This window comes from Salvelinus alpinus, chromosome 1, assembly GCF_045679555.1.
Source record: "Salvelinus alpinus chromosome 1, SLU_Salpinus.1, whole genome shotgun sequence".
Taxonomy (NCBI): Eukaryota; Metazoa; Chordata; class Actinopteri; order Salmoniformes; family Salmonidae; genus Salvelinus; species Salvelinus alpinus.
In genome coordinates, this window is record NC_092086.1 from 3,392,450 (window position 1) to 3,408,888 (window position 16,439).

The window sequence follows — 16,439 nt, forward strand, 5'->3', positions numbered from 1 at the left end:
CTCTATGTTAACTTCTGAAATGGGATATACTCTATATTCACTTCTGAAATGGGAGATACTATGGGAGATACTCTATATTCACTTCTGAAATGGGAGGTACTATGGGAGATACTCTATATTCACTTCTGAAATGGGAGATACTCTATATTCACTTCTGAAATAGGAGATTCTCTATGTTCACTTCTGAAATGGGAGATAATCCATATTCACTTCTGAAATGGGAGATACTATGGGAGATACTCTATATTCACTTCTGAAATGGGAGATACTCTATATTCACTTCTGAAATGGGAGATACTCTATATTCACTTCTGAAATGGGAGATACTCTATATTCACTTCTGAAATGGGAGATACTCTATATGCACCTCTGAAATGGGAGATACTCTATATTCACTTCTGAAATGGGAGATACTCTATATGCACCTCTGAAATGGGAGATACTCTATATTCACTTCTGAAATGGGAGATACTCTATATTCACTTCTGAAATAGGAGATACTCTATATTCACTTCTGAAATGGGAGATACTATGGGAGATACTCTATATTCACTTCTGAAATGGGAGATACTCTATATTCACTTCTGAAATGGGAGATACTCTATATTCACTTCTGAAATGGGAGATACTCTATATTCACTTCTGAAATGGGAGATACTCTATATTCACTTCTGAAATGGGAGATACTCTATATTCACTTCTGAAATGGGAGATACTCTATATTCACTTCTGAAATGGGAGATACTCTATATTCACTTCTGAAATGGGAGATACTATGGGAGATACTCTATATTCACTTCTGAAATGGGAGATACTCTATATTCACTTCGGAAATGGGAGATACTCTATATTCACTTCTGAAATGGGAGATACTCTATATTCACTTCTGAAATGGGAGATACTCTATATTCACTTCTGAAATGGGAGATACTCTATATTCACTTCTGAAATGGGAGATACTATGGGAGATACTCTATATTCACTTCTGAAATGGGAGATACTCTATATTCACTTCTGAAATGGGAGATACTCTATATGCACCTCTGAAATGGGAGATAATCTATATTCACTTCTGAAATGGGAGATACTCTATATTCACTTCTGAAATAGGAGATTCTCTATATTCACTTCTGAAATGGGAGATACTCTATATTCAATTCTGAAATGGGAGATACTCTATATTCACTTCTGAAATGGGAGATACTATGGGAGATACTCTATATTCACTTCTGAAATGGGAGATACTCTATTTTCACTTCTGAAATGGGAGATACTCTATATGCACCTCTGAAATGGGAGATACTCTATATTCACTTCTGAAATGGGAGATACTCTATATTCACTTCTGAAATAGGAGATTCTCTATATTCACTTCTGAAATGGGAGATACTCTATGGGAGATACTCTATATTCACTTCTGAAATGGGAGATACTCTATATTCACTTCTGAAATAGGAGATTCTCTATATTCACTTCTGAAATGGGAGATACTCTATATTCACTTCTGAAATGGGAGATACTCTATATTCACTTCTGAAATGGGAGATACTCTATATTCACTTCTGAAATGGGAGATACTCTATATTCACTTCTGAAATGGGAGATACTCTATATTCACTTCTGAAATGGGAGATACTCTATATTCACTTCTGAAATGGGAGATACTCGATATTCACTTCTGAAATGGGAGATACTCTATATTCACTTCTGAAATGGGAGATACTCTATATTCACTTCTGAAATGGGAGATACTATATATTCACTTCTGAAATGGGAGATACTCTATATTCACTTCTGAAATGGGAGATACTCTATATTCACTTCTGAAATGGGAGATACTCTATATTCACTTCTGAAATGGGAGATACTCTATATGCACCTCTGAAATGGGAGATACTCTATATTCACTTCTGAAATGGGAGATACTCTATATTCACTTCTGAAATAGGAGATACTCTATATTCACTTCTGAAATGGGAGATACTATGGGAGATACTCTATATTCACTTCTGAAATGGGAGATACTCTATTTTCACTTCTGAAATGGGAGATACTCTATATTCACTTCTGAAATGGGAGATACTCTATATTCACTTCTGAAATGGGAGATACTCTATATTCACTTCTGAAATGGGAGATACTCTATATTCACTTCTGAAATGGGAGATACTCTATATTCACTTCTGAAATGGGAGATACTCTATATTCACTTCTGAAATGGGAGATACTATGGGAGATACTCTATATTCACTTCTGAAATGGGAGATACTCTATATTCACTTCTGAAATGGGAGATACTCTATATTCACTTCTGAAATGGGAGATACTCTATATTCACTTCTGAAATGGGAGATACTATATATTCACTTCTGAAATGGGAGATACTCTATATTCACTTCTGAAATGGGAGATACTATGGGAGATACTCTATATTCACTTCTGAAATGGGAGATACTCTATATTCACTTCTGAAATGGGAGATACTCTATATGCACCTCTGAAATGGGAGATACTCTATATTCACTTCTGAAATGGGAGATACTCTATATTCACTTCTGAAATGGGAGATGCTATGGGAGATACTCTATATTCAATTCTGAAATGGGAGATACTCTATATTCACTTCTGAAATGGGAGATACTATGGGAGATACTCTATATTCACTTCTGAAATGGGAGATACTCTATTTTCACTTCTGAAATGGGAGATACTCTATATGCACCTCTGAAATGGGAGATACTCTATATTCACTTCTGAAATGGGAGATACTCTATATTCACTTCTGAAATAGGAGATTCTCTATATTCACTTCTGAAATGGGAGATACTCTATATTCACTTCTGAAATGGGAGATACTATGGGAGATACTCTATATTCACTTCTGAAATGGGAGATACTCTATATTCACTTCTGAAATAGGAGATTCTCTATATTCACTTCTGAAATGGGAGATACTCTATATTCACTTCTGAAATGGGAGATACTATATATTCACTTCTGAAATGGGAGATACTCTATATTCACTTCTGAAATGGGAGATACTCTATATTCACTTCTGAAATGGGAGATACTCTATATTCACTTCTGAAATGGGAGATACTCTATATTCACTTCTGAAATGGGAGATACTCGATATTCACTTCTGAAATGGGAGATACTCTATATTCACTTCTGAAATGGGAGATACTCTATATTCACTTCTGAAATGGGAGATACTATATATTCACTTCTGAAATGGGAGATACTCTATATTCACTTCTGAAATGGGAGATACTCTATATTCACTTCTGAAATGGGAGATACTCTATATTCACTTCTGAAATGGGAGATACTATGGGAGATACTCTATATTCACTTCTGAAATGGGAGATACTCTATATTCACTTCTGAAATGGGAGATACTCTATATTCACTTCTGAAATGGGAGATACTATGGGAGATACTCTATATTCACTTCTGAAATGGGAGATACTCTATATTCACTTCTGAAATGGGAGATACTCTATATTCACTTCTGAAATGGGAGATACTCTATATTCACTTCTGAAATGGGAGATACTCTATATTCACTTCTGAAATGGGAGATACTCTATATTCACTTCTGAAATGGGAGATACTCTATATTCACTTCTGAAATGGGAGATACTCTATATTCACTTCTGAAATGGGAGATACTATGGGAGATACTCTATATTCACTTCTGAAATGGGAGATACTCTATATTCACTTCTGAAATGGGAGATACTCTATATTCACTTCTGAAATGGGAGATACTCTATATTCACTTCTGAAATGGGAGATACTATATATTCACTTCTGAAATGGGAGATACTCTATATTCACTTCTGAAATGGGAGATACTATGGGAGATACTCTATATTCACTTCTGAAATGGGAGATACTCTATATTCACTTCTGAAATGGGAGATACTCTATATGCACCTCTGAAATGGGAGATACTCTATATTCACTTCTGAAATGGGAGATACTCTATATTCACTTCTGAAATAGGAGATTCTCTATATTCACTTCTGAAATGGGAGATACTCTATATTCAATTCTGAAATGGGAGATACTCTATATTCACTTCTGAAATGGGAGATACTATGGGAGATACTCTATATTCACTTCTGAAATGGGAGATACTCTATTTTCACTTCTGAAATGGGAGATACTCTATATGCACCTCTGAAATGGGAGATACTCTATATTCACTTCTGAAATGGGAGATACTCTATATCCACTTCTGAAATAGGAGATACTCTATATTCACTTCTGAAATGGGAGATACTCTATATTCACTTCTGAAATGGGAGATACTATGGGAGATACTCTATATTCACTTCTGAAATGGGAGATACTCTATATTCACTTCTGAAATGGGAGATACTCTATATTCACTTCTGAAATGGGAGATACTCTATATTCACTTCTGAAATGGGAGATACTCTATATTCACTTCTGAAATGGGAGATACTCTATATTCACTTCTGAAATGGGAGATACTCTATATTCACTTCTGAAATGGGAGATACTCTATATTCACTTCTGAAATGGGAGATACTCTATATTCACTTCTGAAATGGGAGATACTCGATATTCACTTCTGAAATGGGAGATACTCTATATTCACTTCTGAAATGGGAGATACTCTATATTCACTTCTGAAATGGGAGATACTATATATTCACTTCTGAAATGGGAGATACTCTATATTCACTTCTGAAATGGGAGATACTCTATATTCACTTCTGAAATGGGAGATACTCTATATTCACTTCTGAAATGGGAGATACTATGGGAGATACTCTATATTCACTTCTGAAATGGGAGATACTCTATATTCACCTCTGAAATGGGAGATTCTCTATATTCACTTCTGAAATTGGAGATACTCTATATTCACTTCTGAAATGGGAGATACTCTATATTCACTTCTGAAATGGGAGATACTCTATATTCACTTCTGAAATGGGATATACTCTATATTCACTTCTGAAATAGGAGATTCTCTATGTTAACTTCTGAAATGGGATATACTCTATATTCACTTCTGAAATGGGAGATACTATGGGAGATACTCTATATTCACTTCTGAAATGGGAGATACTATGGGAGATACTCTATATTCACTTCTGAAATGGGAGATACTCTATATTCACTTCTGAAATAGGAGATTCTCTATGTTCACTTCTGAAATGGGAGATACTCTATATTCACTTCTGAAATGGGAGATACTATGGGAGATACTCTATATTCACTTCTGAAATGGGAGATACTCTATATTCACTTCTGAAATGGGAGATACTCTATATTCACTTCTGAAATGGGAGATACTCTATATTCACTTCTGAAATGGGAGATACTCTATATGCACCTCTGAAATGGGAGATACTCTATATTCACTTCTGAAATGGGAGATACTCTATATGCACCTCTGAAATGGGAGATACTCTATATTCACTTCTGAAATGGGAGATACTCTATATTCACTTCTGAAATGGGAGATACTATGGGAGATACTCTATATTCACTTCTGAAATGGGAGATACTCTATATTCACTTCTGAAATGGGAGATACTCTATATTCACCTCTGAAATGGGAGATACTCTATATTCACCTCTGAAATGGGAGATACTCTATATTCACTTCTGAAATGGGAGATACTCTATATGCACCTCTGAAATGGGAGATACTCTATATTCACTTCTGAAATGGGAGATACTCTATATTCACTTCTGAAATAGGAGATTCTCTATATTCACTTCTGAAATGGGAGATACTCTATATTCACTTCTGAAATGGGAGATACTCTATATTCACTTCTGAAGATACTATGGGAGATACTCTATATTCACTTCTGAAATGGGAGATACTCTATATTCACTTCTGAAATGGGAGATACTCTATATTCACTTCTGAAATGGGAGATACTCTATATTCACTTCTGAAATGGGAGATACTCTATATTCACTTCTGAAATGGGAGATACTCTATATTCACTTCTGAAATGGGAGATACTCTATATTCACTTCTGAAATGGGAGATACTATGGGAGATACTCTATATTCACTTCTGAAATGGGAGATACTCTATATTCACTTCTGAAATGGGAGATACTCTATATTCACTTCTGAAATGGGAGATACTCTATATTCACTTCTGAAATGGGAGATACTCTATATTCACTTCTGAAATGGGAGATACTCTATATTCACTTCTGAAATGGGAGATACTATGGGAGATACTCTATATTCACTTCTGAAATGGGAGATACTCTATATTCACTTCTGAAATGGGAGATACTCTATATTCACTTCTGAAATGGGAGATACTCTATATTCTCTTCTGAAATGGGAGATACTCTATATTCACTTCTGAAATGGGAGATACTCTATATTCACTTCTGAAATGGGAGATACTCTATATTCACTTCTGAAATGGGAGATACTCTATATTCACTTCTGAAATGGGAGATACTATGGGAGATACTCTATATTCACTTCTGAAATGGGAGATACTCTATTTTCACTTCTGAAATGGGAGATACTCTATATTCACTTCTGAAATGGGAGATACTCTATATTCACTTCTGAAATGGGAGATACTCTATATTCACTTCTGAAATGGGAGATACTCTATATTCACTTCTGAAATGGGAGATACTCTATATTCACTTCTGAAATGGGAGATACTCTATATTCACTTCTGAAATGGGAGATACTCTATATTCACTTCTGAAATAGGAGATTCTCTATATTCACTTCTGAAATGGGAGATACTCTATATTCACTTCTGAAATGGGAGATACTCTATATTCACTTCTGAAATGGGAGATACTATGGGAGATACTCTATATTCACTTCTGAAATGGGAGATACTCTATTTTCACTTCTGAAATGGGAGATACTCTATATTCACTTCTGAAATGGGAGATACTCTATATTCACTTCTGAAATGGGAGATACTCTATATTCACTTCTGAAATGGGAGATACTCTATATTCACTTCTGAAATGGGAGATACTCTATATATTGTGTCTCTCTCTGTGTGTGTCCCTCTCTGTGTGTCTGGGGTGTGTGTCTATCTCTGTGTGTCTGAGGTGTGTGTCTCTCTCTGTGTTTCTGCGGTGTGTGTCTCTCTCTGTGTGTCTGCGGTGTGTGTCTCTCTCTGTGTGTCTGGGGTGTGTGTCTATCTCTGTGTGTGCGGTGTGTGTGTCTCTCTCTGTGTTTCAGCGGTGTGTGTCTCTCTCTGTGTTTCAGCGGTGTGTGTCTCTCTGTGTGTGTGTCTGCGGTGTGTGTCTCTCTCTCTGTGTGTCTGCGGTGTGTGTGTCTCTCTCTGTGTTTCAGCGGTGTGTGTGTCTCTCCGTGTGTGTGTGTGTGTGTGTGTCTCTCCGTGTGTGTGTCCTCACCTGCTTTACACATCATGGAGGCCAGCAGCTTGGAGACGATAGACCCTCTCTTCCTCATCTTACACTGTTTACTGTAAGGGAAGTAGGGGACCACCCCGGTGATGCTCCTGGCACAGGAAGTCCTGCACGCGTACACCATGATCAACAACTCCATGATGGTAGTGTTCACATCCCTGGAGACAGAGAGAGATACACCATGATGGTAGTGTTCACATCCCTGGAGACAGAGAGAGAGATACACCATGATGGTAGTGTTCACATCCCTGGAGACAGAGAGAGATACACCATGATGGTAGTGTTCACATCCCTGGAGACAGAGAGAGATATACACCATGATGGTAGTGTTCACATCCCTGGAGACAGAGAGAGATATAAACCATGATGGTAGTGTTCACATCCCTGGAAACAGAGAGAGATACACCATGATGGTAGTGTTCACATCCCTGGAGACAGAGAGAGAGAGATATACACCATGATGGTAGTGTTCACATCCCTGGAGACAGAGAGAGATACACCATGATGGTAGTGTTCACATCCCTGGAGACAGAGAGATATACACCATGATGGTAGTGTTCACATCCCTGGAGACAGAGAGAGATACACCATGATGGTAGTGTTCACATCCCTGGAGACAGAGGGTCTGTGTGATAGTGTGTTTGATAGAGAGGTTTGAGGGCTCTGTTATAGCCAGTAGTCTGGGTCTGTGTGATAGTGTGTTTGATAGAGAGGTTTGAGGGCTCTGTTATAGCCAGTAGTCTGGGTCTGTGTGATAGTGTGTTTGATAGAGAGGTTTGAGGGCTCTGTTATAGCCAGTAGTCTGGGTCTGTGTGATAGTGTGTTTGATAGAGAGGTTTGAGGGCTCTGTTATAGCCAGTAGTCTGGGTCTGTGTGATAGAGAGGTTTGAGGGCTCTGTTATATCCTGTAGTCTGGGTCTGTGTGATAGTGTGTTTGATAGAGAGGTTCGAGGGCTCTGTTATATCCAGTAGTCTGGGTCTGTGTGATAGAGAGGTTTGAGGGCTCTGTTATAGCCAGTAGTCTGGGTCTGTGTGATAGTGTGTTTGATAGAGAGGTTTGAGGGCTCTGTTATAGCCAGTAATCTGGGTCTGTGTGATAGTGTGTGTGATAGAGAGGTTTGAGGGCTCTGTTATAACCAGTAGTCTGGGTCTATGTGATAGTGTGTTTGATAGAGAGGTTCGAGGTCTCTGTTATATCCTGTAGTCTGGGTCTATGTGATAGTGTGTTTGAATGTAATGTAAAATAGAGAGGTTCGAGGTCTCTGTTATATCCTGTAGTCTGGGTCTGTGTGATAGTGTGTTTGATAGAGAGGTTCGAGGTCTCTGTTATAGCCAGTAGTCTGGGTCTGTGTGATAGTGTGTTTGATAGAGAGGTTTGAGGGCCCTGTTATAGCCAGTAGTCTGGGTCTGTGTGATAGTGTGTTAGATAGAGAGGTTTGAGGGCTCTGTTATAGCCAGTAGTCTGGGTCTATGTGATAGTGTGTTTGATAGAGAGGTTTGAGGGCTCTGTTATAGCCAGTAGTCTGGTCTGTGTGATAGTGTGTTTGATAGAGAGGTTTGAGGGCTCTGTGTTCGTACTTAGACACAGTCTGGATGATGAAGACATCTTTGCCTCGAACCGACTCCTGGATCTGCACACGCGTTTCTACACAGAGAGAGAGAGAGAGAGGGAGAGAGAGAGCGAGAGAGAGAGAGAGAGAGAGAGGGAGGGGGGGAGAGAGAGAGAGAGAGAGAGAGAGAGAGAGAGAGAGAGAGAGAGAGAGAGAGAGAGAAAGAGAGAGAAAGACAGACAGAGAGAGAGAGAGACAGACAGAGAGACAGAGAGAGGGGGGAGGGGGGAGGGGAGAGAGAGAGAGAAAGAAAGAGAGAGAGAGAGAGGGTGAGAGGGTGAGGAGGGAAGAGAAAGAGAGAGAGAGAGAGGGGGGGTGGAGAGAGAAAGAGAGAGAGGGGTGGAGAGAGGGAGAATTGAATAGAGGGAGGGCGAGAGAGAGAGAAAGACAGAGGGGAGTGAGAGGAAGAATTTTAACATAAACGTTAAAAAAATCTAAATTTGTTTTTTTGGCAGAAATGCCTTCTCAAACATGTGAACTTTCATGTGCCTTAATTAACAAACTTCTATGCCATCTGTAAATACGAATTAAATTGTTAAATTACGAGCCTAGTTTGGGAAGCGAGAGGTGTCAGACACCTTGATCCCAGCAACGGCAGGAGAGTGTTCACAGCCTCCCCCACCCAAATGCAGAGGCCTTTGAAGCCCCCTCCCTCTGTGCAGAGGTCATTAAAATACAGTACCCCTTGGATGTAGAAAAGGACAAGGCACGGAAAGAGTACAAAAATAAGCTCCTTATGGACAATCAAGGGGACACTTTTCGCTTACCGCTACAAAAATGTAAGCAACTTAATCTTCCACACAGACCATCCCCTTGGCATGACACAGTGCTATATTAACACACTACCCCTCTGTTCAAATCAAATCAAATGTTATTGGTCACGTACACATGGTTAGCAGATGTTAATGCGAGTGTAGTGAAATGCTTGTGCTTCTAGTTCCGACAATGCAGCAGAATCTAACAGGTAATATCTAACAAATGACACAACAAAACCTAATATCTAACACATTACACAACAAAACCTAATATCTAACACATTACACAACAAAACCTAATATCTAACACATTACACAACAAAACCTAATATCTAACACATTACACAACAAAACCTAATATCTAACACATTACACAACAAAACCTAATATCTAACACATTACACAACAAAACCTAATATCTAACACATTACACAACAAAACCTGATACACACAATGAAGGAATGTGATGAGAATATATAAGTATAAATATATGGATAGAGCAGTGACAGCGCAGCTAAGATGCAATAAGATAATAAAGGAGATAATAATAATAACAGTAAATACATATGAGATGAGTGTGACGGTTCTCGTGGGCTGAAGGACTCTCCAGCGTTTAAAGAGGGTGAGGAGGGTGGAGGAGAGGGTGAGGGGGGTGGAGGAGAGGGTGAGGGGGGTGGAGGAGAGGGTGAGGGGGGTGGAGGAGAGGGTGAGGGGGGTGGAGGAGAGGGTGAGGGGGGTGGAGGAGAGGGTGAGGGGGGTGGAGGAGAGGGTGAGGGGGGTGGAGGAGAGGGTGAGGGGGGTGGAGGAGAGGGTGAGGGGGGTGGAGGAGAGGGTGAGGGGGGTGGAGGAGAGGGTGAGGGGGGTGGAGGAGAGGGTGAGGGGGGTGGAGGAGAGGGTGAGGGGGGTGGAGGAGAGGGTGAGGGAAATGGAGGAGAGGGTGAGGGGGATGGAGGAGAGGGTGAGGGGGGTGGAGGAGAGGGTGAGGGGGGTGGAGGAGAGGGTGAGGGAAATGGAGGAGAGGGTGAGGGGGATGGAGGAGAGGGTGAGGGGGGTGGAGGAGAGGGTGAGGGAAATGGAGGAGAGGGTGAGGGGGATGGAGGAGAGGGTGAGGGGGGTGGAGGAGAGGGTGAGGGGGGTGGAGGAGAGGGTGAGGGGGGTGGAGGAGAGGGTGAGGGGGGTGGAGGAGAGGGTGAGGGGGGTGGAGGAGAGGGTGAGGGGGGTGGAGGAGAGGGTGAGGGGGGTGGAGGAGAGGGTGAGGGGGGTGGAGGAGAGGGTGAGGGGGGTGGAGGAGAGGGTGAGGGGGGTGGAGGAGAGGGTGAGGGGGGTGGAGGAGAGGGTGAGGGGGGTGGAGGAGAGGGTGAGGGAAATGGAGGAGAGGGTGAGGGGGATGGAGGAGAGGGTGAGGGGGGTGGAGGAGAGGGTGAGGGGGGTGGAGGAGAGGGTGAGGGAAATGGAGGAGAGGGTGAGGGGGATGGAGGAGAGGGTGAGGGGGGTGGAGGAGAGGGTGAGGGAAATGGAGGAGAGGGTGAGGGGGATGGAGGAGAGGGTGAGGGGGGTGGAGGAGAGGGTGAGGGGGGTGGAGGAGAGGGTGAGGGGGGTGGAGGAGAGGGTGAGGGGGGTGGAGGAGAGGGTGAGGGGGGTGGAGGAGAGGGTGAGGGGGGTGGAGGAGAGGGTGAGGGGGGTGGAGGAGAGGGTGAGGGGGGTGGAGGAGAGGGTGAGGGGGGTGGAGGAGAGGGTGAGGGAAATGGAGGAGAGGGTGAGGGGGGTGGAGGAGAGGGTGAGGGGGGTGGAGGAGAGGGTGAGGGGGGTGGAGGAGAGGGTGAGGGGGGTGGAGGAGAGGGTGAGGGAAATGGAGGAGAGGGTGAGGGGGATGGAGGAGAGGGTGAGGGGGGTGGAGGAGAGGGTGAGGGGGGTGGAGGAGAGGGTGAGGGAAATGGAGGAGAGGGTGAGGGGGATGGAGGAGAGGGTGAGGGGGGTGGAGGAGAGGGTGAGGGAAATGGAGGAGAGGGTGAGGGGGATGGAGGAGAGGGTGAGGGGGGTGGAGGAGAGGGTGAGGGGGGTGGAGGAGAGGGTGAGGGGGGTGGAGGAGAGGGTGAGGGGGGTGGAGGAGAGGGTGAGGGGGGTGGAGGAGAGGGTGAGGGGGGTGGAGGAGAGGGTGAGGGGGGTGGAGGAGAGGGTGAGGGGGGTGGAGGAGAGGGTGAGGGGGGTGGAGGAGAGGGTGAGGGGGGTGGAGGAGAGGGTGAGGGGGGTGGAGGAGAGGGTGAGGGGGGTGGAGGAGAGGGTGAGGGGGGTGGAGGAGAGGGTGAGGGAAATGGAGGAGAGGGTGAGGGGGATGGAGGAGAGGGTGAGGGGGGTGGAGGAGAGGGTGAGGGGGGTGGAGGAGAGGGTGAGGGAAATGGAGGAGAGGGTGAGGGGGATGGAGGAGAGGGTGAGGGGGGTGGAGGAGAGGGTGAGGGAAATGGAGGAGAGGGTGAGGGGGATGGAGGAGAGGGTGAGGGGGGTGGAGGAGAGGGTGAGGGGGGTGGAGGAGAGGGTGAGGGGGGTGGAGGAGAGGGTGAGGGGGGTGGAGGAGAGGGTGAGGGGGGTGGAGGAGAGGGTGAGGGGGGTGGAGGAGAGGGTGAGGGGGGTGGAGGAGAGGGTGAGGGGGGTGGAGGAGAGGGTGAGGGGGGTGGAGGAGAGGGTGAGGGGGGTGGAGGAGAGGGTGAGGGAAATGGAGGAGAGGGTGAGGGGGATGGAGGAGAGGGTGAGGGGGGTGGAGGAGAGGGTGAGGGGGGTGGAGGAGAGGGTGAGGGAAATGGAGGAGAGGGTGAGGGGGATGGAGGAGAGGGTGAGGGGGGTGGAGGAGAGGGTGAGGGAAATGGAGGAGAGGGTGAGGGGGATGGAGGAGAGGGTGAGGGGGGTGGAGGAGAGGGTGAGGGGGGTGGAGGAGAGGGTGAGGGGGGTGGAGGAGAGGGTGAGGGGGGTGGAGGAGAGGGTGAGGGGGGTGGAGGAGAGGGTGAGGGGGGTGGAGGAGAGGGTGAGGGGGGTGGAGGAGAGGGTGAGGGGGGTGGAGGAGAGGGTGAGGGGGGTGGAGGAGAGGGTGAGGGAAATGGAGGAGAGGGTGAGGGGGGTGGAGGAGAGGGTGAGGGGGGTGGAGGAGAGGGTGAGGGGGGTGGAGGAGAGGGTGAGGGGGGTGGAGGAGAGGGTGAGGGAAATGGAGGAGAGGGTGAGGGGGATGGAGGAGAGGGTGAGGGGGGTGGAGGAGAGGGTGAGGGGGGTGGAGGAGAGGGTGAGGGAAATGGAGGAGAGGGTGAGGGGGATGGAGGAGAGGGTGAGGGGGGTGGAGGAGAGGGTGAGGGAAATGGAGGAGAGGGTGAGGGGGATGGAGGAGAGGGTGAGGGGGGTGGAGGAGAGGGTGAGGGGGGTGGAGGAGAGGGTGAGGGAAATGGAGGAGAGGGTGAGGGGGATGGAGGAGAGGGTGAGGGGGGTGGAGGAGAGGGTGAGGGGGGTGGAGGAGAGGGTGAGGGGGGTGGAGGAGAGGGTGAGGGGGGTGGAGGAGAGGGTGAGGGGGGTGGAGGAGAGGGTGAGGGGGGTGGAGGAGAGGGTGAGGGGGGTGGAGGAGAGGGTGAGGGAAATGGAGGAGAGGGTGAGGGGGATGGAGGAGAGGGTGAGGGGGGTGGAGGAGAGGGTGAGGGAAATGGAGGAGAGGGTGAGGGGGATGGAGGAGAGGGTGAGGGGGGTGGAGGAGAGGGTGAGGGGGGTGGAGGAGAGGGTGAGGGGGGTGGAGGAGAGGGTGAGGGGGGTGGAGGAGAGGGTGAGGGGGGTGGAGGAGAGGGTGAGGGGGGTGGAGGAGAGGGTGAGGGGGGTGGAGGAGAGGGTGAGGGGGGTGGAGGAGAGGGTGAGGGGGGTGGAGGAGAGGGTGAGGGGGGTGGAGGAGAGGGTGAGGGGGGTGGAGGAGAGGGTGAGGGGGGTGGAGGAGAGGGTGAGGGAAATGGAGGAGAGGGTGAGGGGGATGGAGGAGAGGGTGAGGGGGGTGGAGGAGAGGGTGAGGGGGGTGGAGGAGAGGGTGAGGGAAATGGAGGAGAGGGTGAGGGGGATGGAGGAGAGGGTGAGGGGGGTGGAGGAGAGGGTGAGGGAAATGGAGGAGAGGGTGAGGGGGATGGAGGAGAGGGTGAGGGGGGTGGAGGAGAGGGTGAGGGGGGTGGAGGAGAGGGTGAGGGGGGTGGAGGAGAGGGTGAGGGGGGTGGAGGAGAGGGTGAGGGGGGTGGAGGAGAGGGTGAGGGGGGTGGAGGAGAGGGTGAGGGGGGTGGAGGAGAGGGTGAGGGGGGTGGAGGAGAGGGTGAGGGGGGTGGAGGAGAGGGTGAGGGGGGTGGAGGAGAGGGTGAGGGGGGTGGAGGAGAGGGTGAGGGAAATGGAGGAGAGGGTGAGGGGGATGGAGGAGAGGGTGAGGGGGGTGGAGGAGAGGGTGAGGGGGGTGGAGGAGAGGGTGAGGGAAATGGAGGAGAGGGTGAGGGGGATGGAGGAGAGGGTGAGGGGGGTGGAGGAGAGGGTGAGGGAAATGGAGGAGAGGGTGAGGGGGATGGAGGAGAGGGTGAGGGGGGTGGAGGAGAGGGTGAGGGGGGTGGAGGAGAGGGTGAGGGGGGTGGAGGAGAGGGTGAGGGGGGTGGAGGAGAGGGTGAGGGGGGTGGAGGAGAGGGTGAGGGGGGTGGAGGAGAGGGTGAGGGGGGTGGAGGAGAGGGTGAGGGGGGTGGAGGAGAGGGTGAGGGAAATGGAGGAGAGGGTGAGGGGGGTGGAGGAGAGGGTGAGGGGGGTGGAGGAGAGGGTGAGGGGGGTGGAGGAGAGGGTGAGGGGGGTGGAGGAGAGGGTGAGGGAAATGGAGGAGAGGGTGAGGGGGATGGAGGAGAGGGTGAGGGGGGTGGAGGAGAGGGTGAGGGGGGTGGAGGAGAGGGTGAGGGAAATGGAGGAGAGGGTGAGGGGGATGGAGGAGAGGGTGAGGGGGGTGGAGGAGAGGGTGAGGGAAATGGAGGAGAGGGTGAGGGGGATGGAGGAGAGGGTGAGGGGGGTGGAGGAGAGGGTGAGGGGGGTGGAGGAGAGGGTGAGGGAAATGGAGGAGAGGGTGAGGGGGATGGAGGAGAGGGTGAGGGGGGTGGAGGAGAGGGTGAGGGGGGTGGAGGAGAGGGTGAGGGGGGTGGAGGAGAGGGTGAGGGGGGTGGAGGAGAGGGTGAGGGGGGTGGAGGAGAGGGTGAGGGGGGTGGAGGAGAGGGTGAGGGGGGTGGAGGAGAGGGTGAGGGGGGTGGAGGAGAGGGTGAGGGGGGTGGAGGAGAGGGTGAGGGGGGTGGAGGAGAGGGTGAGGGGGGTGGAGGAGAGGGTGAGGGGGGTGGAGGAGAGGGTGAGGGGGGTGGAGGAGAGGGTGAGGGGGGTGGAGGAGAGGGTGAGGGGGGTGGAGGAGAGGGTGAGGGGGGTGGAGGAGAGGGTGAGGGAAATGGAGGAGAGGGTGAGGGGGATGGAGGAGAGGGTGAGGGGGGTGGAGGAGAGGGTGAGGGGGGTGGAGGAGAGGGTGAGGGAAATGGAGGAGAGGGTGAGGGGGATGGAGGAGAGGGTGAGGGGGGTGGAGGAGAGGGTGAGGGAAATGGAGGAGAGGGTGAGGGGGATGGAGGAGAGGGTGAGGGGGGTGGAGGAGAGGGTGAGGGGGGTGGAGGAGAGGGTGAGGGGGGTGGAGGAGAGGGTGAGGGGGGTGGAGGAGAGGGTGAGGGGGGTGGAGGAGAGGGTGAGGGGGGTGGAGGAGAGGGTGAGGGGGGTGGAGGAGAGGGTGAGGGGGGTGGAGGAGAGGGTGAGGGGGGTGGAGGAGAGGGTGAGGGGGGTGGAGGAGAGGGTGAGGGGGGTGGAGGAGAGGGTGAGGGGGGTGGAGGAGAGGGTGAGGGAAATGGAGGAGAGGGTGAGGGGGATGGAGGAGAGGGTGAGGGGGGTGGAGGAGAGGGTGAGGGGGGTGGAGGAGAGGGTGAGGGAAATGGAGGAGAGGGTGAGGGGGATGGAGGAGAGGGTGAGGGGGGTGGAGGAGAGGGTGAGGGAAATGGAGGAGAGGGTGAGGGGGATGGAGGAGAGGGTGAGGGGGGTGGAGGAGAGGGTGAGGGGGGTGGAGGAGAGGGTGAGGGGGGTGGAGGAGAGGGTGAGGGGGGTGGAGGAGAGGGTGAGGGGGGTGGAGGAGAGGGTGAGGGGGGTGGAGGAGAGGGTGAGGGGGGTGGAGGAGAGGGTGAGGGGGGTGGAGGAGAGGGTGAGGGGGGTGGAGGAGAGGGTGAGGGAAATGGAGGAGAGGGTGAGGGGGGTGGAGGAGAGGGTGAGGGGGGTGGAGGAGAGGGTGAGGGGGGTGGAGGAGAGGGTGAGGGGGGTGGAGGAGAGGGTGAGGGAAATGGAGGAGAGGGTGAGGGGGATGGAGGAGAGGGTGAGGGGGGTGGAGGAGAGGGTGAGGGGGGTGGAGGAGAGGGTGAGGGAAATGGAGGAGAGGGTGAGGGGGATGGAGGAGAGGGTGAGGGGGGTGGAGGAGAGGGTGAGGGAAATGGAGGAGAGGGTGAGGGGGATGGAGGAGAGGGTGAGGGGGGTGGAGGAGAGGGTGAGGGGGGTGGAGGAGAGGGTGAGGGGGGTGGAGGAGAGGGTGAGGGGGGTGGAGGAGA

At 49.4% G+C, this 16,439-nt stretch overlaps 2 protein-coding genes across 2 annotated transcripts in view; one reads left to right on the plus strand and one right to left on the minus strand.

Moving 5' to 3' along the window:
• Positions 1-16,439, plus strand: part of LOC139569071 (phosphoribosyl pyrophosphate synthase-associated protein 2) — a 393,458-nt gene that overhangs the window by 17,670 nt on the left and 359,349 nt on the right. The gene's annotated exons all lie outside the window — the stretch shown is intronic.
• The window catches only part of LOC139568450 (phosphoribosyl pyrophosphate synthase-associated protein 2-like), a 31,809-nt gene continuing 15,377 nt past the window's right edge, over positions 8-16,439 (minus strand). The window contains exons 5-7 of the mRNA XM_071390274.1: positions 9,006-9,072; positions 7,352-7,585; positions 8-14 (exon numbers count right to left, since the gene is read on the minus strand). Of these exons, the coding sequence (XP_071246375.1) occupies positions 8-14; positions 7,352-7,585; positions 9,006-9,072 (308 nt within the window). The remainder of the gene's footprint in view (positions 15-7,351; positions 7,586-9,005; positions 9,073-16,439) is intronic.